At 58.1% G+C, this 27,635-nt stretch overlaps 1 protein-coding gene across 1 annotated transcript; it reads left to right on the forward strand.

The window, feature by feature from the left end:
* Positions 1-358: 358 nt before the first annotated feature.
* FIGNL2 (fidgetin like 2) lies at positions 359-27,635 on the forward strand. The gene is made up of 2 exons (XM_021704898.1): positions 359-405; positions 25,657-27,635. The coding sequence occupies exon 2, from the start codon at positions 25,668-25,670 to the stop codon at positions 27,633-27,635; it is 1,968 nt and encodes a 655-aa protein (XP_021560573.1). The 5' UTR covers positions 359-405; positions 25,657-25,667.

Consider the following 27,635-nt stretch of genomic DNA (forward strand, 5'->3'; position numbering starts at 1 on the left):
GGCGAGGAGGGGGAGGGCGGGGAAGGAGCCCGGGGTGGAGAGGGCCAGAGAAGGGGCGGGAGTTGGGGGGAAGGGAGGGGCAGTAGGGGAGGGAGGAGCAGGGAAAGGGGAGGGGAGCAAAGGCCTGCGAGGGAGGGCGCTGGGGGCGGGCGAGGGGAGGCGGGGGTGGGGGTGGGGGTCCTGCCTGCGGGGGGAGCCGGGGCGGCCCCTTGTCCGGCCACCCCCACTGCCCAGTCCCGCTCCCGGCCGCGGCGGCCGCAGCAGCCGCAGCAGTAGCAGCTCCAGGATGGTGAGCGCCGCTGCCCCCCAGCCCCGGCCTGTCGCCCCCGGCCCGCGCCCCGGCCCCGGGGCCGGACGCCCCCCCAGGCCGCGCACACTCACCTAGGACCCGGCCGGGATGCCGAGGTACGGGGGGGGCCGCGGGCCCGGGCGGGGGCAGGCACGGGAGCGCGCGGGCGGGCCGGGGTCAGGGGGTGGTGACCGTTCGGTCGGGGTGTCCGGAGCTTTGTCCGCGGGCGCGGGGCAGTGCGAGGGCCGGAGAGGGCGGGAGCTGCGGGGCGCGGGGTTCCACTAGGCGGGGGTCGAAGGGCAAGGCCAGCCGGAGACCCGGGCGGGTGCGTGGGAGCCGAGGGTCACTTCCCGGGGGGAGGGGGACGGCAGACAAGGGGATCTGGTCTCCGCCGCCGACGGGCACCGTCTTCGCCGCCCGCTTTGGTACGCAGGTTGCCGCAATAGCGAGCAGCCGGCTCTGGGGGGAGCCTGCGGGATTGGGGGGTGGGGAGCCCGGGATCTGCGGGTTCGGGTCCCCGAAGGATCCTGTGTCCGGAGCCCGAGGGCCGGCCCGCAGGCCCCTCCCACTCCGTCAGGTCTTTGTCCAGCGGCCCCTGTGTGTGTGTGGGAGGGGGTGGGGGCTGGGTTCCTGGCCCGGAGATTCCCCAGCATCGTGACGGGGCAGTGACAGGAGACTGAGGCCACTTCGGGCCCTGCGCCCCTAACGCCCACCCCCTTCCTTTCTTCTCTTCTGGCCGGGGAGAGCGTAGCCCCATCTCAGAGTCAGGGGCGTTGCAAGAAGCTGCACTTACCTTCTCCCGTGGGCTACAGGCTACAAGGGAGACCCTCTGAGCTCCCCGCTCTCTAGAGAGCGCCCCCTTAAACTTGCCCACTCCTAGAGCCCTCTCGGTCTACGCAGAGATTCCCTTGCTAGGAACCCGCTCTGTCGAGGGTCCTCCGCAGAAGGGCGGGCGCACAGTAGGTGCTTAGACCAGGTGGGCCCCGTTCCCCGGCGCCTGCGGTCCCCGAGCCGCTGCTGGGCGGAGGAGGCCTGGGAAGGGTCTGCGCCGGGAGAGAGCGAGCGGCCTGGAGCCTGCGCCCAGCGGCGGCCCGGAGCGCAGGGGTGGGTGGACGGGTGGGTGGGCTGTTAAAGGGACGGTCACTAAATCAGGATTAGGCCGTGGGGCTGTCAGGCTGCCTGGCCCTGTCTCCATGGATACCTAATTTGGAGGAGAATAGAGGACGGAAGAATGTTTGTGTTGTGGTCCGCACGGGCTGCCGCGGCTGAGCGGGCTCTTGCCTCGGGCCAGGCAGCGGGGAGCCGGGCTCTGATTCCAAGCCCGCTCTGGGCTTCTGCGGGGGGCACTTCTCGGTTCTCCGGGCCCAGAGCCTTCCCTGTGGAGTCTCCGGAGTGGGCCGGATGGTGCCACGGTCCAAAGCCCCCTGATCTGCACAGGGAGGCCCAGACCCGCCGGAATCCAGCCTGAACCTCCTGTGCACCCTCCTGGAAACGGCCGCGCTGAGGTTCCTCAGAGCCCCTCCCCGGACCCCCTGGCCGGGAGCACCCGCCGTCCTCCGCTCAGCCTTGGCCCGGGAGGACCCACTCTCCGGGCAGCTCTGGGCTGCGGCGCGTCGGGTACCCCGCGGCGGTGTGCGGACCCCACGGCGGCGGAGCGCGGGCAGGGGGCGGGGCGCGACTTCCTGGGGTGGGCGAGAAAGGGGCGGGGCTTGCCGGCTGGCTGCCCTGGACGCGGTGACAGGCCTCGTAAATCCCCCTTTCCCATATTTAACACCATTTCGTTTATTTCCACTTGAATCTATTGGTGTCTGCAGCAGCGACCCCAGCGAGGAGCGACCCTCGCCCTGGCTGTAATACCTTCTGGCGGAAAGTCCTCCTGGGCCAAAGGGACTTTAGTTATGTAGGGCAGTGGACTTGCTGCTGGTGAGTCCCAGATAACCCGAAATCTTTAGGGGGACCTCCATCTCCCCAGGGGAAGAAGTGGGGGCTGAGAGGCACGGGGAGGAGTTTGGCCTCTGAGGCCCTGCGGGATTCTCTGGCCGTGGTCTAAGAGTGGGCTGGGCTGAGGATCCCAAGGGTGGACAATTCCAGTACACAGACTGGAGGGGGGTAAGGGAGAGGGACCGGACAAGACCGGAATGTTTTGTTCCAAGAGCCCTTTCCTGCCTTCCTCCTGGTCATCCATGGCCACAGCTTTTTTAGGGAGCAAGGCTCCCGACCTCTCCCCGGCCTGGGCTGCGGCTTTATTGCTGAGATCTCAGACTCTCCACGCAATTTCACGCCTCTCTGCCTTTCCTCTTGCTGTTCCCTCAGCCAAATGCCTTCCCCATTGTCCCTGTCTTCCCACCACCTCCTCATTCTTCAAGGCCCAACTCGGATGCCATACTTCCTCCGTGTAGCCTCCCCAGAGCCCCCAGCTCTCGCACTTGCTGCTCTCGCCATGTTCTCCTAGTCCTGCACCTGTGCCTCCTGCAGCCTTTGTGGCTGAGTCCACACTAGGCTTTGCCTCCGGGAGCACAGGGATGGAGCCTCTACTTCCCCGCACCCTGCCCACCCTGGGCCCCCGGAGCTTGGCACCTGGTGCGTGCCCCAGGAATATGTGTTGGCTGAAGACACGGGGTTTGGTAAGAGCAGCCTGCAAAGCATGGAATCTGGCCCCTTTCAGGCAAATAGCGCTGCACTCCTGGGTGGGTGGAGACCCCTGGGTGGGTCTCCTCCTCCTCCTCATTACTGACCCTCCCCCACCCCCCAAGTTGGGAAGGACTTTGCCCCTTCCTTTCCCCACAGACCAGCATTCTTTCCCTGTCATTATCATCCTGTTAAACAGAGAGGCCAGTCAGGATCCATATGGATCACATTAACAATTGCTTATTATCTGGGCCCCGACTGCCCCCACTCTCCACCCCCAGCTCCTACTGCTGCAGTTGTTGGACCCTTAGGAGCCCAGCCTCCCAGCCTCCCCGCCTCCCCCTCCCCCCACCATTGGTCATCCTGGGAGGGCAGGGGACAGGCTGGTCTCCTTCACCCTCCCTGTGCCTTCTAGTAGAACTTCGCTTCTCCTTGACTTGGCTGGCAGTTAATGACTCCTTTCCCCGATTTAATGAAAACCAGGTTTCCCGCAGAAGTGTGGCTCAGGGAGGTTCCAGAGCTGCAGCAAGGAGAGGGGGACCTAAGGTCTGGGTGCACCTGTGGTCCACAACACTGACAGCCCCCGCCTTCCAGTGGACCGAAGCTGTGGGCAGGGGCAAGCCACACTAGGCTGACCACAGGGTGTTCTGGTGTCTTCTGCCATCTCAGCCTTGGGCTGGCCTGGCTCCCAGGAGAGACCTTGCAAGGCACTGGGTCCCAAGCCTTCTGCTGCAAAGAAGCAAGAAAGCTGAGAGTTTCCTGGAGCTGCAGCTGAGGAGGCCTTGAAGGATGGGGAGTGGGTTTCTGTTTAAAGGCATATAGCCCAAGAGCACTGGGGATGGAAGGGGTCTTCCAGATTGCCCATAACTTCTTATTTACAGGCCCCTCAGAGGGACTAATGAAAGCCTTTCTCTGAACAATGCACTTCCATCAATTGACCTGAGCCTTTGCATTCTGACTTTGAGGGTTCTTGGGCCCCCTGAAGCCCATGGGGACCCCACATCAAGAAGTCCTCCTCCTAGTCCAGTCCCTCTGATGTGCGAAGGGCCGAGGCAGGCTGGTAGCCCAGGACTCCTGACCTGCACACTTAGTGCTGTCTCCACGGCCTTATTCCTGGCAGGGGGACAGCGTGAGCCAAGGGACCAGGAGTGGCCATTGAGGTGCTGGGCCAGCCTTCAACTGGGAAGGGTTCACACTGCCGGTGTTGGGGTAGGGGCAGGTCTTCTCATCTCTGAGTGCGTTGCCTGGAGAGAAGATATTCAGGGATTTTTTTGTGTTTTAGAGTCTACTGGTCTCCAGGAACAAAGCTGAGTGGCAAGAAAGTCTAGCTCTAAAAAAAAAAAAAAAAAAGAAAGTCTAGCTCTTTCCTGAGCATTTTCCTAAGTATCTTGAATCATGGTGAATACTTAAGTAGCACGCATTAAACGCTCATATCTCACCTGTGAAGTGGGACTAAGAATGGTGTCCTCATAAGTGTGACAGTGAGGATTAAATGAGGCAATAACCAGGAGCTGGGAGCCCTGAGTTCCAGGCTTGAATGACTGTGTGCTGTGAAGACTGGTCAGAAATGCAGGTGACAAGGGCTCAGGGCTGTGATTGCTGTTGGCTGGCATTTCCCCACTTGCCCGGCCAAGGAGAGGGGACTGCATGGGAGCTACCCAGGTGCCTTGCTCTCTTTTCCTTTCCTACTGAAGCATGGGCAATGTCAGACTTTGCAATTCATCTTGTGGACTGGAGGTGGGGTGGGGAGTTCTTAGGGAATGGGAGAACTGGGCTATAGGCACGGGCCAGCCTCCATAGCTCCATAGGGCTGTGACCCCAACTCCATTTTATTAATTTTTAATTTAAAAAATTTTTTTTAAAGATTTTATTTGAGAGACCGAGAAGAGAGAGCAGAGCAGGAGTGGGGGAAGGGACAGAGGGAGAGGGACAAGCAGACTCCCTGCAGAGCAGGGAGCCTGATGTGGGGCTTGATCCCAGGACCCCGAGATCATGACCTGAGCCAAAGGCAGATACTTAACCAACTGAGCCACCCAGGTGCCCCAATTTTTAATTAAAATTTTTTTGGGGGGCGCCTGAGCGGCTCAGTGACCCCCCCCCCCCCGGCGCCGGGGCCCCCCCCCCCCCCGCACACTAATTAGGTATAATCGCCCTGGAGAAGTCACTCTGGGTCTCAGTTTCTCATCTGTAAGATGGGGATAAGAACACTAGTGAGTTCATAGGTGACAGAGGCTCTGGTTTGAAATAGTGTGTCCCTTTGTCTCTGAAGTACATGCCTTCCTCTGGTGAGGTAGGCTCAGGAACTCAGAACCCAGGGACTCTGGAGAACCACTTCCCATGTAGGAGCAAGGAGAAAGAGGGCGTATGTGCACGAAAGTTCTGGGCCATCTTTGAAGCTCCCTCCAAAGTATAGTCAGGGCACAAAAGAAATTAAAATGCCAAAATCTAAAAAAAAAAAAAAAAGTAGAGTCAGGGCAGAGAGCAGGGCTCAGGAGCTAGGCAGGAGGAGAGCGAGCTTGGTTACCTCAGGAATCTAGGAGGTAGAAGCCTGCCTTCCTGTCTGTCCCCTCACTGCCCAGGCTGACCCAGGCCATCTGGTCCCCAGCCCCGCACTGGGGTTAATCGGGGATGGCTAGGGAGATGTGATGATGAGGCTGCCTCTTACCCTTTCTAACTCTGTGTTGAGCACCTGCCCTGTCCCAGGGTTCTGGGTGTGCCTCAGTGAGTCTCCAGCGGGGCCCCAGCCAGGGTTGGGATTCCTGGGCCCCTGAGACTCCCTGCACGCTCACAGGGCACCTACGTGCCAGGCCCCGAACGGGGCAGATCTCTCCGAACTACCCCAGCTTCCCACGTGGCCAGGGAGGACCAGAGCACGTCCCCAGCCCTGGCATCGCGTGCTCCACCACAAGCATCTAGCCCGAAGCACGGCCATGTGCATGGCCTCCTGGCAAGGCCCTGCGCCAGGCCCTGGGAGTGCTGTCCAGGTGGCTATTCATCCAGCATCCATGCTTTTCTGATTTGGTCCCACCTTCAATGAGCTTACGAGACAGTTGGGCAGGAGAGACGAGGCAGACGGACAGGGTACGCTCTCAGAACTGCTTTCCTTGTATTCTCTGTGTGGACGGGAGCGCGTAACAGCGGGGTGGCCCTGCTCAGGGCTGTGGAGAGTGCCCAGGAGTGGCTGGGGACGAGGGACTCAGAGACAGCAGGGCCCCGCTATCACCGGTGGAGTCTGAAGGGGACTGAGTTCCCCTGGGGGAGGCTGTTCCCAGGAGACAGAGGCCCCAGTTCAGTGGGAATTCGTAGGAAGCTGGGAGAGTCCTCCTGCTGCTGACTGGCCTATTTGGCTCTTGGATGCTCAAGAGTCTGCAGCGATTGGTTCTTCTTTCTAGGCCAGTGGGGAAAGAAAACTGGTGGGATTCAGGTTATACTGAAGAAAGACAACTGACCAACACCGCGCCCACCCCCGCTCCCCGCCACATACATCACGTGGTTCCGCCCCTACCCAGTCTGCCTGTTTCTTTTGGGGCGGAGGGGCCCCCTGGAAACACTGTCCATGGGGGGAAGTCACCCCTTCCACCCAGCTCTGCAGACAGCATTCATTAGCAGCCTGACCCTTACTCCTCCTTTCTTGGATGGACGTGTCCCGTGTGGGATGGCCATTCTTAGGTTACATCTTCCATACTGGAGCCCTCTTCAGGCTGGAGTTTTATCTATCTATCTATTTTATTTATTTATCTGAGAGAGAGAGGGTGCGCATGCGTGAGCGTGAGGGGGGGTGGGAGGCAGAGGGAGAAGCAGACTCCCAGCTGAGCAGGGAGCCCGATGCAGGGCTCGATCCCAAGACCCTGGGATCATGACCTGAGCTGAAGGCAGACACTTAATGGACTGAGCCAACCAGGCGCCCCCAGGCTGGAGTTTTAGGGTGTGAGCCCCTTGTTGGAAAAGATGGAGGTGCCTCAATGGGGTGGGGAAGGCAGCTGGAGGATGGGGGTGGGTGGCCAGGAGTTCCGTTGTGGGCCTTGTTGGGTTTGCAGTGCCAATTAGACATGCAAGTGGGGGTGACCCAGAAAACCTGCAGAGAGGAAGGAAGAGCCCTTCAGCCAGCCTGGAGTGCCCCTCTCAGGAAAGATAGTGTCTCGTGCTGAATGTCTCTACTGATGGGGAGCTCATTCCTTCCAGAGACAACCCACATGTTCAGACAGCTAACAGGTAATTTTCATGGAGGGTTCACCTCTTTTGAGGAGGGTGACTATGCAGAGCTGCACGGTCTGCCACCCAACGTTCAGATATTTGGAGATATGGGTCCTCAGAGTCTTTCTTTCCTGAGGGAACGCTCCCAATCCCCCACCCTGGCTGCCCTGCTCCTCTCTGATTACTCCCGTCCGGGCTGTGGGACCCTGGGACCGGGGCCAGGGGCTCAGGCCTGCAAGGATGCCTTTGGTCCCGCGATAACCACTTTGGAATGTGCTAACTCTGGGGTCTGTGGCTGAGTATGGGGCATCGGAGGAAGAGGCTAAAGGGACAGGGGAGGTTGATGAGGATGGTGGGAATCAACAGATACCTCCATTTTCTTAGCTGTTAAATGGGAACAATATCATTTGCTTCTGACATGAGCGGCCGAAGAGCATCTGGAGCCAGAAAGCCCCAGTGGGTATCACCATGCCCTAGCTTGGTGACTTAGACAAGTTGACTGTGCCTCAGTTTCCTCTTCTGTATACCTGCTTCCTAGGGTTGTTGTGTGGATTCAGTGAACGAATGTGTGGAAATCCCTTAGAACGGTGCTTGGCACGTGAGCTGGGATCCCATCCAGGAGCAGACAGACCGAAGGAATTGTCATGGTAGTTTGGTGTTTGCCTAGCTCCCCCTTCCCTTTTTTCTCTTTCTCTCTCTGTTCCTGTGGCCCTGCAGGTGTGGGGGGCCACCCCCTTGAGGATGGCCCTGCCCACTCACGCCCAGGTAGACCGGCCAGGCTGCATAGCTGGAGTTATTCAGCTCGGCACCCCCAGGGCTGGGAAGGGCATAGGAGGGGGCAGGGGCAGCCACTGGGGGAGCCTGGGTGGGCTGCCTGGGCCTGCTTCCTGCCCTCTGCTCAGGCCTGGTTCTGTCTCCCACACCGCCCCCCAGTGCATGGGAGGGGGGCATATCTGGGGCCAAGGAACATAGGATCACCCAGTCTTTAAGGCTTAAGCTTTTTGGAGGTCACATGCCACCCAAACTGACCCGAGTCAACCTTGGATCTTACACCTGGCTGCGGGGAGGGGTGGTGGGGTTGGAGGGAGGTTCTATCTAGTCTTTTGGGCTGAGGCCTGTGGTCCATGACCCCCGAGGAGTTTGTGGCAAAACTGTATTCCAGTGTTCTTAATTTCTTTTGAAGTCCCATATATTTTTTTATTTTTATTTTTTTGTTCTTGTTTTTTAAGATTTTATTTATTTATTTGACAGAGAGAGAGAAAGCACAAGTAGGCAGAGAGGCAGGCAGAGGGAGAGGGAGAAGCAGGCTCTCCACTGAGCAGGGAGCCCGATGCGGGGCTCGATCCCAGGACTCTGGGATCACGACCCGAGCCGAAGGCAGCTGCTCAACCGACTGAGCCACCCAGGCGCCCCAAAGTCCCATATATTTTTTTAGATTTCATTTTCCTCTCCAGTTGTATTGAGGTATGATTGACAAATAAGTAGTTGCATATGTTTTTATCTTAGGCATTGCAAAAGTAGTTTTGAACAGACCACAGATTTGCTAGACTACAAAAGGGGCCTACAACTGGGGCACCTGGCTGGCTCAGTCGGTAGAGCATGCTACTCTTGATCTCGGGGTCAGGAGTTCGAGCCCCACGTAGGGCATACAGCTTACTTAAAAAATAAATTTTGGGGCGCCTGGGTGGCTCAGTTGGTTGAGCGACTGCCTTCGGCTCAGGTCATGGTCCTGGAGTCCCGGGATCGAGTCCCGCATCGGGCTCCCTACTCGGCGGGGAGTCTGCTTCTCCCTCTGACCCTCCCCCCTCTCATGTGCTTTCTCTCATTCTCTCTCTCTCAAATAAAATAAAATAAAATCTTTAAAAAAAATAAAATAAAATAAAATAAAAAATAAATTTTTTTTAAAAGGGGCCTATGACTGAACACTGGTCAAGAGCCCTGACCTCATCCTCCATCGCACACCCACACAGGGCCCAGCCCCCAGCGAGGAGGAGCCCCAGATACAGACCCATGGGGAGACAGACCCTGGGAGGGTCTCGCCCAGCCCTGACAGCCCCAGTGCCACAGCCTCTTCCATTGAGCACGAGCTTGATTCGTCCACGTGTCCACACATTGAGGCCCCCACAAGCCTTGTACATGCATGGCTCCCACTGTCTCCATACTGTGGGGAGATCTCTGGTCCTGGGATCGAGCCCCGCGTCAGGCTCCCTGCTCAGTGGGGAGTCTGCTTCTCCTTCTTCCTCTGTCCCTCCCCTCTGCTCGTGTGCTCTCTCTCTCTCCCTCTCAGATAAAATCTTTATTTTTTTAAAAAGATTTTATTTATTTATTTGAGAGAGAGAGAGTGAATGAGCCCGATGTGGGCTTGATCCTGGGACTCCAGGATCATGACCTGAGCCAAAGGCAGATGCTTAACCGACTGAGCCACCCAGGCGCCCCTAGATAAAATCTTTAAAAAAAAAAAAATAAAAAGAATTACTTAAAACAAGTACTTACTACAGAAACTTCAAAGGCCCTGCTTCTCCCACTGCCAGTGTATCAGGGAAGGTTTTCTGGGTAGAGGACTTTGGGAGGGAGAGGACAGGGCAGGCAGGGAGCAGATGGGCTGCTGGGCTAGAGAAGGGTTGTGCAAAGGCCCAGGGGCGGGCGTTTCTGAGCAGGGAGGGAGTGGGGAGCCCAGTTTAACTGGTGATATCAACTCTAAATAAGGCCTTTCAGTGGCAGGACAGATGTGCAGAGCACTTGCTGGGGGAACCCAAGAAGGAGCCAGCAACAGCCCCAGAGTGACATAACAGTGTGGGAGCACCCCTGCTGCAGAACTGGGGAGAAGGTGTTCTGGAACCAGATGGAGCAAAGGCCTAGAAGTGTGAATGCATATTGCCCAGAGAATGGACTGCTATGGCTGGAGGGGCTGGAAGGAGCTGGAAGGGCAGGGCCTGAGGCTGGGAGGCAGGACAAACGGGTCCACCTCCGGTGCTGGGCTGAGGGGTTTGGTGTCCACTCTGAGGTCAATAGAGAGTTGAGTCTGTTTCAGACGGCAGGAACCCCCTGGCAGCTATCCAGCAGAAGGGTCAAGAAGGAGAGGACAAGGAGTCCAGACGTGGGGCCAGCCGTGGTGGGAGATGTGAGAGCTGTGTGTCATTTCAAACCGTGTCAGGGGACTCGGTGGCCAGCTAGATGGGAGGAGGCTGCAAGAGGGAGCGCGATATGGGGCCTCCCGGGTTTCCAGGCTTGGTGAATGGATTCTGGAGAGAGAAGGCAGAGATGTTTTCTCTGGGCATGTCAAGTCTGAGGTCTTGGTGGGCATCTATGGGGCCCTAGAGGGTCTCATCTAGATTCTTAAATCTCCCCTAAGTGTCTCAGGGGCCATGAAAAGTGTGGCTCAGGTTGAAGTTGGGTCTGGTGTGGGGGGCTCTCAACAGGGACCTGAAGAGGCAAGTGACCTTGCCTGGGCAGTTTCTAAGTGGTGGCTGTGGGGTAGGGGTGGGGGGTGCAGGGGCAGGGTCCTGGGGCTCCTCCCTCTATTGGCAGGGGGCAGCTGGTAAGAGCTGCCCCAGGACCCAGGTCAGAGGGGCCCGGGGTCAGGCTGGGATGTCTCGGCAGCTGTGGTTTCAGTGTGGTGAGCCCAGTTCCCACGTAGCCTCTGCAGACCCACCAGAAGGTCAGGCAGGGGCAGGACAGGGTCCTCTCCACTCTGGGCACAGCTAGCGGTCGGGACTTGTAGTACTTCTCTCCTTGGAGTCCCTCAAGCCCACTGTGTTGTTTTGGGCCCTGGAGAGCATCTCTGCCCCTACCCCACTCTTCCCAGCCTGAAGCATCTAGCCAGCCCTCTTAAGAGCCAAGTCAGAGCCTGCCCTAGGTCCTGTCCCAGCCCCTGGCCCCCTTCTAGCAAGTCTTAAAAGTACCACCCTCAGGCCAGCCCAGTGAGGGAGATGCTGGGTGGGACCACACCCCCTGCTCCCCCCCCATACTCCTTTCACACCAGAGGAAACAGAGATTGACACCTGTCCCACATCTCAGAGAGGGACTCCCTCCTGCACCATGTGAGCCACAGGGGGGAGATGGGACCGTGACCTCCAAATGGACCCCACGCTTGCTAGGGTGGATGCAGAGATCTTGCCCCGGGTCAGTCTTTCAGGCTGGCTTTCAGACACCTGCCTAACTCAAGCTGCTAGTGGGTCCAGGCTGCATCCCAGGGTCCCTGGGAGCAGCCTGTGGCCCGGGCTGAAGGACATCGTGGAGACCTGGCCCTGGCCCCGTGTGCGGTGGCCTCTGGGAGACAGCCTGACCTTCTGAGCCCTCTGGAAAGCACTTGATAGGGCGATCCCTCCCTCCCTTTCTGTCCTGTCCCCGGGGCCTAGGAGTCGAAGTCTATACCTAACTACTCCAAGGTGGCCCGAGTTGTGAGAAGAGGGGGTGGCACAGTGGGCTGCCCTGCCCTTACCTCAATTCCCTGCCCTGAAATGCGTGGACAACTTGTACTTGCCCAGTGCAGCTCATCTCAAGCAGGCAGTAGGCGGAGGCCAGTCAGCCTTGCTAACCTTCACGAGGGGTGAGTGGCTGATGGCCTGGAAGCTCCCAGAGGTGCGCGTGGTTTCAAAGAGGCTGTTTGTGAACCAGAATGGTCTTCAGTTGCTGAAATTCCAGGCAGCCTTAACTAAGTGAAGCAAACAACATTTAGGCAGGTGAAGACAAATTGTGTTTATTTTTGGGGAAGGGGCAAGGGTAGCAACTCCCTACCTGGTGTCTCCAAGGAGATGGGTACCCAGCCCTGCCACGCAGTGTTCCCAGCCTGGGGGAGGGGAGAGGTGAGGTGGTGGTGGGAAGGGCTCGGAGCCTGCCCCAGCAGCTACAGCATCAGAAGTAGGGCCAAGAGGAAACACGGAGGGGCTGCTGGAAAGAAGGGGGTGGGGAGGAGAGCTTCAGAGCTGGAAAAGTGATTAGCAGCTCTGATGAAACCGAAGCCAGCCCTGGCAGCCCCGGGGGCAGCACCGGGGAGCAAGAGCTGTTATTCACAGAGGGCAGACAAAGATGGCTCCCAGATCACGGCGGGTACAGGCAGGTCCCCGGGCCTGGGGGATGGATGCCCCTTGAGGAGACTGGGGGTGGGACTGAGGCTGCAGATAACATGTTGGGAGCCTGTGTCCTGGGTCCAGCTCCAGGCTCCCCAGGACCTTCTGCAAGAGTGGGGGAAGCCCAGCAGCCACCCCCAACCTCCTGGGGTAGTAGATGGGCCGTTTGATCAGTGAGTGTGTAAATTGGGATTTTATGGATCGCTTAATCACTGCTGGAGCTGGGGCCCCCAAATTCCTCTGTGCCCCAGAATGCTTAATCTACTCCTGAGCTTTCCCCTGGGAGGGGAGGGAGGAACGCTCCCCATAGGCCCCCACCCCTCCTGCTGTGTCTCCTCCCAAGGCCCCAGGCTTTGTCATTGCGGGTTGAGCGGTTCAAATGTGCTAATACACTCCCTGGGGGCTCTGGGCAGTGGGACTTGCCCTTCAGTGCTGTGATTGGTCAGAGAGACCAGGGGAGGGGGGTCATGGCAGCAGCTGGGAGTGTGTGTGTGTGTGTGTGTGTGTGCGCGCGCACGCACTCCCGCGTGTGTGCATGTGTGCCTGTTTGAGGGGAGGGTGTTGGGGGGGTGTCCATCCTGCTCAGACCACTGGGCAGAGACAAAGGATCTTCATCTAGCCTGGCGGAGGATTAAGTCCAGAACAAGCTACCTGGTCAAGCTGGTTGGGGAGCCCACCTGTCCATCTTTACATCCTCTTATTACATCTTGACCTGGTGGGGACTTACTCAGTGTGTGCTGAATGGCTGGATGGATGAGTGACCACATGAGTGACTGCATTTTTAACTGGGGCTGTGTCTGCTGGAATAATCCAGCACCTACAGACTCCTACACCTCCCCCTAAGATTCCTGAGTATCCTCCCCCTCCCCTGAAATTTGCTTTAGTCCAGGCCTGGCTGACACAGGCCGGACATGAGGGACTGGCCAGGCCTCGGGGGACACAGCTGTGACCCCCAGATTCTGTTGCCATTTGAGAGTGCTTTCACTGTGGTCACGTTTCCTGCGGCCGGCCCCCATCTGTCCTTGGGATTTGATGAGGATGAGGATGGTCAGTGAGGGGGAGGGGTGTTGAGCAGCTGAAGGGGGGGACAGGGGGCGGGGAGGAAGCGCAGCCCGAAGGGCCAGATGACAAACTGTCCTGTCCTACCGTCCTCTCCCTTTCAGCCTGCCCCTCCTCTCCTGCCCTGAGGTTGAGGGCAGCGGGCCGGACAGGCTGGGCTGCTGGGGAGGGGGTAGTCCAGCTAGTCCACCCTCCCTCCCTGGCCCCTGGAGAAGCTGGAGCCCTGGGTAGCTAGAAAACTTCCTAGGAATCCTAAGGAAAGGAGTCTGAGTCCCAGCGAAGTTTACCTGGAGACCCCTAGGAAGGGAGGCTCCGTTCAAGTTCAAGAGAAAGCTTCGGAGGCTCTAGCTGTAGTGGGATGCACCCCTGCAGAATGGAGCCCTGGCTGGGGTTAGAGCAGTGCCGTCCACGAGAACTTTCTGCGATGATGTCTGCACTGTCCCATATCGCAGCCACCACCCCCCATGACTGCGGAGCACTTGGAGGGTGGCAAGTGCTCTGGAGAAACTGAACTTTAACTTTCCTAATACATTTTTATTTTTAATAATTGAGAAATAATAATAAATGATTTACATTTAAAAGTCATTCATGCATTTTAATGAACTTGAATTCGAATAGCCACCTGTGGCTAGCGGCTATGATGTGGGCAGCACTGGACTCCAGGCTCTGTTCAGGTGCTGAAGCCAAGCTCTTGGGTGCAGATCCCTTCCCGGCTATGTGAACCTTGGGCAGGGCTCCTTCCAGCATGATAGGCTCTCTCACCAGCCTGCCAGGCCACCACAGCCCCAGGGTGCACCCCGAGTGGTTAGGGAATCATCTGCTCCTGGGCAGGGCTGCCTGCCCTTAAGAGGTCCTGGGACACGAGGGCGCCAAACCAACAGACCACCGGACAGATCAACAGCCCACCGGACAGATCAACAGCCCAGGGTGGGAAAGGAGTGGCTGTACAGAGCTCTATACTTTGAGGCATCTTCAGAACTTCCTTGGGGGTGTCAGTCCTAGAAGGCTTCCTGGAAGAGGGGGCTGTGGGGCAATCTTGAGCTGGCACTAAGCAATGAGCCAGGGATGGATGGAAAGGCTATGCCTGAGAGCCCCGTGTTTGGTGCCCAGGCATCTTGGCCAAGGCTGGGGTAGGGAGGGGTTGTCAGAATGGGCTGTAGAGTCCCAGCTTCCCCTCTTACTAGCTGTTATGACCTTGAGAGAATCACTCCCCCTCTCCGAGCCTCCATTTCGTCTTCTGTAAAATGGGGAGAATATGCTTGTCTGGCAGGGAAGATGTGAGGGTGAAACCAAATGGCAGCCCGTGGAAGTTCTCTGCAAACACGAGAAGTCTGGGAGAAAGGGATGGGTTATCCTCAAGGGTGCTGGGCCCCTGGACTGGCCTCTCCAGAAGACAACAGATGGTCACAGCTTGTCTGTGGCCCTGACCGCGGACACAGGCAGGGATTTCTGCACTTTCCCCTCCCCCCCAGAGCGTGCTTGCATACACACACACACACACACACACACACACACACACGCACGCACACACAGAGCCCAGATGGGGGCTGCTTGGCCAGCCCCCCCCCCGCCCCGGCTGCCCCCCCGCTGTTTGGCATTTGACATATGGGGGGTCCCGGGCCCGGGCCACCCCCCCCCCCACACCTCCCATCCCAGAGAAGAGCCAGACTGGCAGGGAGGCCTCACTACTTCGAGGAAGCAGGATCCCAAGGGTCCTAATCTCTTTACCATGTGTCCGGTGGCCTTTGATGGGAATTCCAGCGCCCCTTTTGTCTTCTCCCAGAGGCCTAACAAGGGGAAGAGAGAAGAAGGGAGATTAAAAAAAAAAGGCCAGGTGGTGGTTCCTAGGGGGTGGGCTGGGTGCCCTTCAAGTCCAGCCAGACCAGGGCTAGACAGTTTCTGCTGGTGTTCACAGACACGAACTGCCCTTCCAGACACCGTTCCCCATCCACTCCGGAGAGAACTTCCTGGCTCAGCTTCTTGCCACCCTCACCATCTCGTGTTGGCTCAAATTTAGTCACCCTTTTTTTATTTGGACACAGAGGCAGTTTCCAGCCTCTTGGCTCCTCTGCCAGCCCAAACATCCATCCATCTGTTCTACGGTCTACCAAAAACTTACTATGTGCCAGGCACTGTCCTAGGTGCTTGAGATAGGCCAGTGAACAAAACCGGAGGATGGAAGAGGAGGAAACAGAAACAGCAGTAGGTAACCTTTAAACCTTTGTTTCCCAGACCGCATGGAACTTTCTAGTGGGTACTAGACACTAAAGCAACCAGTACGGCAGATTATGAGGGCTACAAAGAGCTACAAGTGGAGGGGCCAGTGTGGGATGAAGTGACAAGTGAACAGAGCCCTGAGGGTGTGAGTGTGTACTGGTGGGGGAAAGTGTGGCAGGCACGGGGTGGGTGCCGGCCTGCTGTGCTAGAGTAGGAGTGTGGCCGGAGGGGGACAGGCCAGGGGAGAACGGCAGGCAGAGTAGGTGTTTCATAGACTGTACAATGGCAGGAGAGCCAAGGAGAAGCAGATCATTAGGACCTGGTGGGCCACTGTGAGGAAGCTGGCTTAAAAAAAAATGTATTTATTTATTTAAGTCATCTCTACACCCCATGTGGGGCTCAGATGCACCACCCCGAGATCAAGAGTCACGTGCTCTACTGACTGAGCCAGCCAGGCTCCTGGGACGTTGGCTTTTATTCTGAGAACAGAGAGTGGGAGGCAAGGGTAGAAACGGGTGGTGGGACAGGAGGCTGCTGTAGGCATCCAGGTGAGAGATGGTTGCATTCTGGATCGATCTTGAAGCCAGGGCCAGACTGATTTGCTGGTCTGGGGTCTGAGGTCAGGCCAAGAGTTTCTGGCCTGAGCAATGAGGAAGGATGAAGCTGCCATTTCCTGAGATGGGGAAGACAGGCAGGGGTAGTTCAGGGTGGAGTGAGGAAGTCAGAGGTTTGATTTGGGGACATGTCACGATACCAATTAAATATTCTGGTGGAGGTGTCGGGAAGAAGTTTGCATGTGCCAGTGGGGAGTGTAGGGGAGACATCTAGGCTGGAGAATCATGCTCAGGAATCCTCAGTGTTACCGACGCCAGTCAAGGGCACGAGACTGGATGGAGTTAATGTGGAGAGAAGGCTCTGAGAACAGAGGGCTCTCCGAGTCGGCGGTGTGGGGGGGGCGGTCATCGGTGAAAGGAGGGCAGTGAAAGGAGCTGAGGAGGAGAGGAGGGTGGGCAGCCCAGTAAAGAAGTTTCAGGAAGGATCGGCTGAGGCTATGTTGCCGAGCTGAGGGCCGACCACCGGTTTAACAAGGTGTGAGAGCCTGGTTGTAGGGTGTGCAAGAGAGAACCTAAGGGGAGGAAGCAGAAATAGGAGTACAGGCAACTTTTCACCTGTTTCGGTTTTGTTTGGGCAAAAAGGAAGCAGAGAGCAGTGGGATGTAGCTGGAGGGGGAGCAAGAGATTATTATGAGCTTTTTTCCCCTCTAGAATGGGAGAAATAACAACATATTTGTGTCATGAGAAGGATCACTAGCAGGGGAACGGACCATGCAGAAGAGGGGACAATGGAGGGAACACTGGCCTTGAGCTTTGAAAGGGGATGGAATCAGCACACGGGAGAAGGAATGTCCTCTGTTCTTGCTGCCAAGACGGGCCTTGTCCAGTCCTCGTCCAGTTCTCCCAAGAAGGCAAAGGGTCCTTAGGGCTGGAGTGGCCATGGAGGCAGCATAGAAGAGGCAGGCCCCGGGGCGCCTGGGTGGCTCAGTCGTTAAGCGTCTGCCTTCGGCTCAGGTCGTGATCTCAGGGTCCTGGGATCGAGTCCCGCATCGGGCTCCCTGCTCCTTGGGAGCCTGCTTCTCCCTCTGCCTCTCTCTCTCTCTCTCTGTCTCTAATGAATAAATAAATAAAATTTATAAATTCATAGAAGAGGCAGGCCCTGCGTGGCCCTGAAGGATGGGAGAGGATTGGTTGGCAGAGGGAGAGCATTTCTGATGGGTGCACCTGTGTGAGCAACCATCTGGAGGCCCGAAGGAGCAGAGTTCATTCTTTAGGCCCTGTGCATGGAGAGGAAATCTGGCTTGCGCTAAGGGTCGGAGGGATCAGAGAAGCCTGTGATGTTCACAGATAGTAAACAGAGGACAAGCAACATGAAGGGAGTCACCCCAACAGTAATGTCCCTGTCCTGACCATTGCCACTCCTCCAGCTCATGGCATGCTCCAGTCCTCATCTTCCTCTCCTCCCTTCCCCTTTCCTTTCCTTCTTTTTTTAAGTAGGCTCTACGCGCAGTGTGGGGCCAACGCAGGGCTTGAACTCATAACCCTGAGATCGAGACCTGAGCCCAAATCAAGAGTCGGACGCTCAACTGACTGAGCCACCCAGCTGCTCTCAGTCTTCACCTTTCCTTGGCCCTCCCTCGGCCCTTGCCAGCTACAAGTTCTTTACCATTCTCCAGTGCAAGATTGAGTCTGGGGACAGGGAGGGAGAGTTCAGATCTTAAGAGTTGTTCTCTGCTCCCTACTTGACGTCCTTGCCTCACCACAGCCTGTGGAGGCCGGAAAAACACCCGCCAGAGGGAGGAGGCCCCTTGGGACCTTGCATCTCCTCCCTGGGACTTGGTGTTGTGGTCTGGAAATACTGTCTACTTAGGTGGGGGCTCATGGGCAGTGAGGAGGGCTGAGCCGGATGTGCCGATGCTCCCTGCTTGGCTCGGGTCCTCCTCACTGGCCTCCAGTCCCCGGGCCCTCCAACCTCAGACATGCATTTTAGGTGCTGCCCTGATCCCCCCGCCCAAACATAACCTCACCCGTCTCTGAACTGCCAGAATTCATTCTTTTCTTTTCTCTTTTCCTCCCTCCCTCCCTCCCTTTCTTTTGGCCATGGCTGCTTGTACCTTCTCTCTCCTGCTAGAGGATAGAGTCCCTGAGGATGGGTCGCAATCTGATCCAGCTGCGCGTCTCTAACCGCAGGCGGGCACACGGGTGTCCTGAGATGGTCTGCTGGCTGCTTGGCAATAAGACCTGCAGAGAACGGCACCTCGCCGCAGAAAGTCGTGCAGCCGCCCCTCTGGCCTCCTCTGGCTCATCCCCTGAACATTTACTAGGCCCTGCCCGCGCTAGGCTCTGTGCCAGGCCTTGGGGGAGTCCCCCAGGCGGGGTTCTGGGGGTCCAGCTGTGTTGGGGGCTGCTCTCTGGCCTAGGCTAGGCCGGAGGTTCCTGTGTGGCAGGTGCAAGGCTGTGGCAGGTGACCAGTCCTCGGCTCCTCTCATCACCCCTCCCTCTCCTCTCCTCCTGCCGTAACTGGGGGTTGGCATGAGGGGGCAGGGCCCAGTGAGTGGATGGGGGGCAGGCAGCTCAGTTCAAGCTCTGCCAGGCGGCCAGAGACCCCCAGGGCACCAGTTGTGAGCAGTAGACAAAAAGCCTGGGACAAAAGGCCTGTGGGAGCCGTGGTGAATAGATTAATGAGATTTCCATAGGCTGCCCGACAATGGGATTCTCCACTGCGGCCCCTTTGTCCCAGGCTGAGATAATGGAGCCCCGAGGAGCTTGCCCAGGAGGGCGGCCTTGCCCCTTCTCCACTCAGGTCTGGAGCCGCCACGCAGCTGCCCCTCCTCCCCTGCGCTGCCCCCAGCCCTGTCCGTGGGCAACGGTATTCGGAATCAGAGAATTGCTGTTAAGATCCCCAAGGGGTGTTCGGGACCTCCTGAGGGAGTTGGAGGCGGGCGCTGGCGCTGCATGCTTAGGGTCCCCTCCCACCGCATCTTGTATAAAACTGGAAAGAGCTCCTAGAGAGAGAAAGGTGGCTGTCCACCGCCTGAATCCACTGTCCTTTGACACCTGAAGAACGTGAGGCTTAGAGAGGCTAGGCGTCTTGCCTACAGTCACTGTGACTGCCCAGGGGGTCTGCGGCGCTGGGACACGGGGGCAGGGGTAGAGAAGGAGTGCCTACAGGCCTGTCTCTCCTTCATCCTCACGCTCCGTGACCACGTGCCCCACTTCTGACAGCACGTGTCGGGGTTTTCACAGGTCAACCAGCTCTGTCCCATTAGCTGGGGGTCCTACCAACTGAATTCAGTATCTGCCAGCAGATAGCATCTGATCCCACAGCGTAAGGGCTCAGTCCCACAAAACTGCCCCACTTCACATGCCGATTGACTGTCCAGGCTGTTGCCTGTGCTTCTGACCGATGGCTAAAATCCCACGACCCCATCCTTGGGTTTGATTAATTTGCTAGAGGGGCTCACAGAACTCAAGGAACCAATTTATTTACTAGATCACTGGGTTGTTCTAAAACGATGTAACTCGGGGGGTGCCTGGGTGGCACAGTCGTTAGACATCTGCCTTCAGCTCGGGTCGTGGTCCCAGGGTCCTGGGATCGAGCCCCGCGTCGGGCTCCCTGCTCCGTGGAAAGCCTGCTTCTCCCTCCCCCACTCTCCCTGCTTGTGTTCCCTCTCTGGCTGTGTCTCTCTCTCTGTCAAATAAATAAATAAATAAAATATTTAAAAAATAAATAAAAGGATGTAACTCGGGAATGGCCAGATGGAAGAGATGCACGCGGCAAGGTGTGGGAAGGACAGGCCCTTCCAGCATGTCCACATGTTCACCAACCCCAGAGCTCTCCAAACCCTATCCTTCTGGGGTTTTGTGGAGGCTTCATTACATAACCACGATTGATTAAGTCACTGGGTATTGGCGATTGAGCTCAACCTCTACTACCCCTCTCCCTTGGGTGGATGGGGGGTGTGGGGTGTGACCAAAAGTTCCAACACTTTAATCAAGGCTGGTTCCTCTGGCAACCAGCCTCCATCCTTAGATTACCTAGGGGCTTTTCCAAAAATCACCTCATTACCATAAGCTCAGGTGCAGTGGAAAGGGGCTTGTTGTGAATAACCCACCCACTTCACCTTCATGGCTCCAAAGCAATTTCAGGGACTGAGGACAAGAGACCATAGGGAAAGGTGCCCCCATTGCTCTTATGCTTAGGACATTTCAAGGGTTTTGGGAGCTGTGAGCCAGGAACAGTGGACAAAGACTAAATATGTTTCTTATAAATCACACTATCCCAGCCTGTGTCAGGCCCAATGCACAGAGTTTCCTGGGCATGGCCCGCAAGGACTGAAACTGGTGCATGGGGTGTTTTGGCCATTTGTGAAGACAGATCACATCTCTCATCCATCCTGGAAGACTTCCTAGAAACATGGACGGGGTTGTTGTTTAAGGGATTCTTTACTTACCCTTCCATCCAGTAATTCTTGCCATTACTGTTTGTCACCGGGGAGTTCGAAGGCTGCACCCTGTGCGTGGAGTCAAGTGGAGTTCCCGCCTCGTACGTGTGGGAGGACCCTTGGCCTTCACGGGTCTGCCGAGAAAGAGTGGCATCGGGAGCCTGACCTTGCTTCCCGAACAGTGCAGCTGCAGAGAATTGCGTTTTCTCCAGGGCCCCAGCCAGCCCCAGGGAAGGTCCCCGACTCAAGTAAAGACCTGTCTGCCCAGCCTCGGGCAGTGAGTGCTTGTAAGGGACAGCTTCTCCTGGGCTGTTTTGCAATGAAGCCACAAATTCTCCTGCTTGGGGAGCAAAGCTTGGGATCCCCCAGGGGGTAGGTGCTTTCAACTGCAGATCTGAAGGGTAGATACCCAGCACCCGAGGTACAGCCGTGTCCCCAGGCAAATACAGAAACGGGTTTCCATAGGACCAAGGAAATGAGCATTGATAAAGGCTGTCAAGGCTTCGGGTTCTTCTCTGGCTGCGAGAACCAAGGGCTAGACCAGGGAGGCAGTGTGGGCAAGAGTAAGGGCCTGGGCTCTGTGGTCATACTACTGGGGTCTGAATCCTGCTCCACTGTGTGACAGCTGTGTGACCTTGGGATGTATTAATCTCCTCTCCCTGTAGCTCAGTCTCCTCATCTGTAAAATGGAGATGGTAACAATAGTTATCTCACAGAGCCATTGTGAAGGCTACATAAGATAATGCACAGAAGGCACAGAAAAGGGTCTGGCTCTGCCCCTTGTGCTGGGGTGCTGGGGAAATGGCATGAGGGGCGATCTGTCCTATCAGAGCTGAAAGGAACCTCCCTCAGAACATTTTCCAAGTTCCCCCAACCCCAAGGGGAGTTATTCGGAGTCACTCAGCATGGTGGGGCCACTGCTTGGGTTCTTTTTTTAAAGGTTTATTTATTTATTTGAGAGAGCGAGAATGAGAGAGAGAGAGAGTATATGAGAGGGGGGAGGGTCAGAGGGAGAAGCAGGCTCCTCGCTGAGCAGGGAGCCCGATGCGGGACTCGATCCAGGGACTCCAGGATCATGACCTGAGCCGAAGGCAGTCGCTTAACCAACTGAGCCACCCAGGCACCCCTGTTGGGTTCTTAATTGTACCATGTATCATATTATTTTGTACCCCACACAGGACTCCATATTTTACACACATTACCTTTTTAAATCTTTGTGGCCACTCTACAAGGCATAGGTTATGCACTTTCACAGATGGAGAAATTAAGGTTTAGTGAGGCCAGGTAATCTGCTCAGGGTCACAGAGTAAGTGTCTGAGCCTGGATTCAAACGCAGGTCTTGCTGATTCAAAGCCCACACCTAACACAAATCCCTGGGGCCTGGCCTTACTTCCATCTCAGCTGATGCGGGGCACTGGAGTATGGCCTATGTAGTGGGAAGGAGACCCCTCCAGATGCAGGAGGCTGAATGGCAGGAGCTTGTGGGCTGGGCCACAAGCAGGCCCAGGGTCTCCGTGTGAGATCAGGAGGGCTGTAACTGGCCTGGGGGTGGGGGCAGGGGGACAGCAGGGTCTACCCCCCGGCTTCCCTCCCCAACCCCCTGAGTCTGGAAGGGGAAGAAGGCAAGGCCATGGGTGTGTCAGGAGTCATCCAACTGAGGCTGCACCGCAAGCTCGAGACAGTGTGTCTATGTTCATGCACACGCGCGCACATATGCACGGGGCCTGCAGCTGTGCACATCGTGCTGTTCCCAGCGGTAGGGGCATGCGTGCAGGGGTGTCCTCAGGCTCACGTAGGCCAGCATTCTCAGCCTATGTGCGGGTCAGGCAACCTCCCCTCCTGCCCTCTCCTGCAAACTGCTGTCCTCCTCTCCTTTCCCTGCATGAGCCTGCTCCTTGGGCAGCTTGGGTGCGGCCAGACCTTTGTTCTTTCCCTTGGAAGAGGTAAGAGGAAGTCTCCAGATGCAGTCTATGTGACTAAGTTCAGCAGAACTTGCTGACCTGGTCCCCCGTGCCCCAGTGAGTGGTCTAAAGGACCTCTAGCAGAGGCCATAGGGTGAAGGAGAAAGGGCAGAGAGATGGGTTGGAAGCTAGTGGGGGACATAGGATCCAGGAGGTCTTTCCGGAGGTGGGAAAGAATTGAGCTTGCTGTGGGGAGGGAAACGGGGCACAGTAGAGGGGTGGAGTAGTTAATGGATGGAGCAAGGTCCCAGCCTGGGCTGGACTGGGGTCAAGGGCTGGGGTGGATGGCCCCTCCAGGTATACTGGGCTGCGAAGTGGATGTAGATGAAGGTGAAAACGGAAGGCCAGAAGTGAGGGAGCTGTGCCCCTGGCTAAAATGGGCAGCGAATTACCTGTAATGGAAGGGCCAGTATCTGGGCAGCATGAGCGGCCATGGACAGGGCCCTTCAAGGGAGGGGCTGGGAGGCGCCTGGAAGGGGCGAATCTCGGAGCAGGAGAGTGGGCATGAAGTTGGGTGGCAGGTTTGGAGAGCTGGGGGTGGGTTCCCTGAGTGCACAATTGCTGAGATGGAGCGGTTCAGTGATGACCAGGCCTGAGTATTTGGTCTTGAGGGTGGGGACTTGAAGGGAGAGGGCTGAGGCCACGGCAGGAGCTGAGTGAGAGGGGCAGGGAGGATACCATGTGACAGAGATGAGGGGGAGCAGAGGGTCTGGCAGGGGGTGAAGGAAGTGTGTGTGGCTAAGTCCAGATCCAGAGCTTTCTTTACTGTGTCTGTGTCCTTCTGGGACGGGGTCACGCTTTTCTCCCCAGCATGCTAGGGGGATGTGTGATTAAGGTCAAATCTCTTTTCTCCATATTAAGGAGCCAAAGCACAGATCATAGTAAATAGAAAAAACAAAACAGTTTTGGGGTCCATGTCACAACAGAGTATTTGCATTTGGAGAATTTTTTTTTTTTTAAGATTTCTTTGAGAGAGAGAGAGAGAATGAGCACGGGGTTGGGGGAGAGGGAGAGAGAATCTCAAACAGACTAACCACTGAGCATAGAGCGCAATGTGGGGCCTGATCTCAGGACCCTGAGATCAAGACCTGAGCTGAAATCAAGATCACATGCTTAACCGACTGAGCCAGCCAGGCGCCCCGCATTTGTAGAACTCTGATGTTACCTCATATAACCCTGCAAACCAGAACCACTTCTGATTTCTGATGTCCCGGGGAATCACCCCCTCTGATACTAGGTAATGCCTCTGTTCTGGGGGGACCCCTCCTCAGCAGGAGCTGGAGAGCGGCGTCCCTGCCCTCCGCAGACCTCCCTCTCAGGTCTGTCGTCTCTGCTCCGAACCTCTTGCCATTGGTGGCCAGGGTCACCTCTCAGACGGAGGCTAAACAACCTCAAAGAACTCTACTTCCCTTTTTAGCTTTAGTATCTATGGCTCACGCCTTCCTCAGGGCAGTGGGGATGAGAATATAGTTTTATTTTCAAAGAGTGTCCCCTCCCATTGACAGCAGGGCACAGCCATAGGCAGTAGTGAGACCAACAGAGGTGGTGTTGTCAACAAGCCGCTGCAAGTAAGGACAACTGTGGAGAACCCCAGAAGCCACTTGATCTGCAGCCTCTTCTACCCCCCATACACACCCACTTCCAAGGCTCCGGTGACGCCACGCTTCTTAGCACTCCCACCAGGCTTGCAGTGTACAGTTATGCGGGCTGCACACTGAACATGAGCCCTTCTAAAGGAGCATGATTCACCCCATGGACACGGGAGGTTTGTAGATTTAAGTTTTCCAGAAGGTGGCAGTAAAGGGTCTTGAGGAAGGAATAGGGCGTGTGAGCTAGCACGGGCCTGGCTTTCAGAATGCATTGTGCTGGAACCCTCTAGCCTGCCCGGCCGACTTGGCCCCTCACCTTTCAAGGTCCAGTGAAGACACCACCTCCCTGCTGAGGTCTTCTCAACCAGGCAGGGCGCATTTCCCTGAGCTCCAGAGCCCCTGGCACATGCTTCTATTTTCCCACCTCACAAAGGATGTTGTCTGCCTGTCCTTTTCACCTGTCTAAACCATCTTATTGCCTTTCAACCTGCCCCCTTGCCTAGCACAACGCTATCTGCCCAATAAAAATTTGAACAAAGAATACTGAACCTGTCCGTTTAACATATCTTATCAAAAGCTTAGGTTTGAGAAATAGTCATTAGCAAAAACCGCCTCTGGCATGCCACGGGCCCATTTAGTCTTTGAGATTTAATCCTCAGAACGGGCCAACCCATTGGAGCCATGCGGCTGTAAAGTGTTTCTCCCCAGGCCCTGAATCTCTTTTTACCAGTGTTTGGCTCATGCCTTGGCTGGTGCTCTAGGCCAGTGTAAGAAACTTCTGTGGAACGTTTCTGCCACGTTTATGGCATGGCTGGCTGTGACGTGTCCTAACTTTTCCCCATCTTCTCTGGAATAGGATTTGCCTCTTCTGAATAACGGTTCTGTATCGTGGTGGAAAGCATCCGGGGCACGAGGCAGATGGTGGCCGGCCCCTGCCTGGGCACACAGCCAACATGTGCAGGGGGGTTCTGGAACCCAGGTGCTCTGACTGCATCAGGCAGAGACTGAAAGAAACTAAGTGGAAAGGAAGTGAATGCTTCTGGGTCAGTCCCTGGGCTCTCCCAGGGACCACAGGGCACTGCTCCCACACACTGGAGTCTCTGACTTCAGGCCCAAAGGGGGCCCTGGAATCTCAGGGAGGGCTGGGGTGAACGGCACAGGTAGGACTATCAAACTGCGGGGCCATCCATCTTCATACAAACCTAGTGTCTCTGTAAGCCTAGCACATGGTGGGTGTGCCGCAAGCGCGCCTTACTGAAGGAGCCCCACCTGGGTTTGCCTAGTTCCAGGGGCCGGGCGTCTCACTCATCGCCTTACCCTTAGCTACATTAGGTTCGAAAGTAAGGACCAGGTGTTTTAGAGGGCAGGGCTTGTGTGGCTGGGACAAAATCATCATCATATTGCCTCTAAGGTGAAGTTAGGGTCAAACATATCGTTTCCAGACCTCTCTGAGGAAAGCGTTTTCAGATAGCTTTGATCCTGGGCCGTGCCCGCCAAGGCAAGTACTGTGAATGTGGTGCCTGCCGAAGGGAGGCCCCGGAGGGTGGCACAGGGGTGGGGGGGGTGGTGGAAAGCGGGCTGGCCTGTGGCCGGCGGCCCCTCAGAGGCCCTGCAGGACCGCTCTAGCGGCCTCTCTCCCTCTCGCCTGCAGTTCTGTTGAAGATGCACTGGACACCGGAACACGCCCAGTCCCTCAACCAGTGGCCAGAGCAGCACCTGGACGTCTCCTCCACTACCCCGTCGCCGGCCCACAAGTTGGAGCTGCCCCCTGGGGGTCGCCAGCGCTGCCACTATGCTTGGGCACACGACGACATCTCTGCCCTCACAGCCTCCAACCTCCTCAAGCGCTACGCAGAGAAGTACTCAGGGGTCCTGGACTCTCCCTACGAGCGCCCCGCGCTGGGCGGCTATGGCGACGCCGCCTTCCTCAACGGCGCCAAGGGGGACCCCGAGCCCTGGCCAGGGCCAGAGCCACCCTACCCCTTGGCCTCACTCCACGAGGGCCTCCCGGGAACCAAGTCGGGCAGTGGGGGCGGCTCCGGGGGCCTCGGGGGCTCCCCGGTTTTAGGCGGGAACCTGCCTGAACCCCTCTACGCCGGCAATGCGTGTGGAGGCCCGTCGGCGGCGCCCGAGTACGGGGCGGGCTACGGCGGGGGGTACCTGGCCCCCGGCTACTGCGCGCAGACCGGCACCGCGCTGCCCCCGCCGCCCCCCGCCGCCCTCCTGCAGCCCCCGCCTCCGCCGGGCTACGGCCCCTCGGGGCCGCTGTACAACTACCCCGCGGGGGGCTACGCCGCGCAGCCCGGCTACGGGGCTCTCCCACCGCCCCCGGCCCCGCCCCCGGCCCCCTACCTGACCTCGGGGCTGGCGGCGCCCACGCCCCTGCCGGCGCCCGCTCCGCCCCGGCCGGCGCCCACCTCCTACAGCTTCCAGGCGGCCGAGGCCGGGGTGTCGCTGAAGCGCAAGGCCGCCGACGAAGGCGCGGAGGGCCGCTACCGCAAGTACGTCTACGAGCCCGCCAAGGCCCCGGCGGCCGACGGCGCCTCCTACCCCGCAACGGACAACGGCGAGTGTCGGGGCAACGGGTTCCGGCCGAAGCCGCCGGGAGCCGCGGAGGAGGCGTCGGGCAAGTACGGTGGCGGCGTGCCCCTCAAGGTCTTGGGCTCCCCCGTCTACGGTCCGCAACTCGAGCCCTTTGAAAAGTTCCCGGAGCGCGCCCCGGCGCCGGCTCCCCGCGGGGGCTTCGCGGTGCCGTCGGGAGAGCCCCCCAAAGGCGTGGACCCGGGGGCCCTGGAGCTGGTGACGAGCAAGATGCTAGACTGCGGGCCCCCGGTGCAGTGGGCAGACGTGGCAGGTCAGGGCGCGCTCAAGGCGGCGCTGGAGGAGGAGCTGGTGTGGCCCCTGCTCAGGCCGCCCGCCTACCCCGGCAGCCCGCGCCCGCCGCGGACCGTGCTGCTCTTCGGACCGCGGGGCGCTGGCAAAGCGCTGCTCGGCCGCTGCCTGGCCACGCAGCTGGGCGCCACGCTGCTGCGCCTGCGCGGAGCGACGCTGGCCGCGCCGGGCGCCGCCGAGGGCGCGCACCTCCTCCAGGCCGCCTTCGCGGCTGCGCGCTGCCGCCCGCCCTCCGTGCTCCTCATCAGCGAGCTGGACGCGCTGCTCCCGGCTCGGGACGACGGCGTCGCTGCGGCGGGCGCGCTGCAGGCGCCGCTTATGGCTTGCCTGGATGGCGGCTGCGGCGCGGGGGCCGACGGCGTGCTGGTCGTGGGCACCACCTCGCGGCCCGCGGCTCTGGACGAGGCTACCCGCCGGCGCTTCGCTCTCCGCTTCTACGTGGCGTTGCCCGACGGCCCTGCCCGCGGGCAGATCCTGCAGCGGGCGCTGGCCCAGCAGGGCTGCGCGCTGAACGAGCGGGAGCTCGCGGCCCTGGTGCAGGGCACCCAGGGTTTCTCCGGGGGCGAGCTGGGGCAGCTGTGCCAGCAGGCAGCGGCCGGGGCGGGCCTCCCGGGGCTGCAGCGGCCCCTCTCCTACAAGGACTTGGAGGCAGCGCTCGCCAAGGTGGGCCCTAGGGCCTCCCCCAAGGACCTGGACTCGTACGTGGAATGGGACAAAATGTACGGCTCCGGACACTGA

This window comes from Neomonachus schauinslandi, chromosome 5, assembly GCF_002201575.2.
Source record: "Neomonachus schauinslandi chromosome 5, ASM220157v2, whole genome shotgun sequence".
NCBI classification, from domain to species: Eukaryota; Metazoa; Chordata; class Mammalia; order Carnivora; family Phocidae; genus Neomonachus; species Neomonachus schauinslandi.

Coding starts and splice junctions, on each gene's coding strand:
- FIGNL2 (XM_021704898.1), top strand. CDS start 25,668: ATGCACTGGACACCGGAACACGCCCAGTCCCTCAACCAGTGGCCAGAG.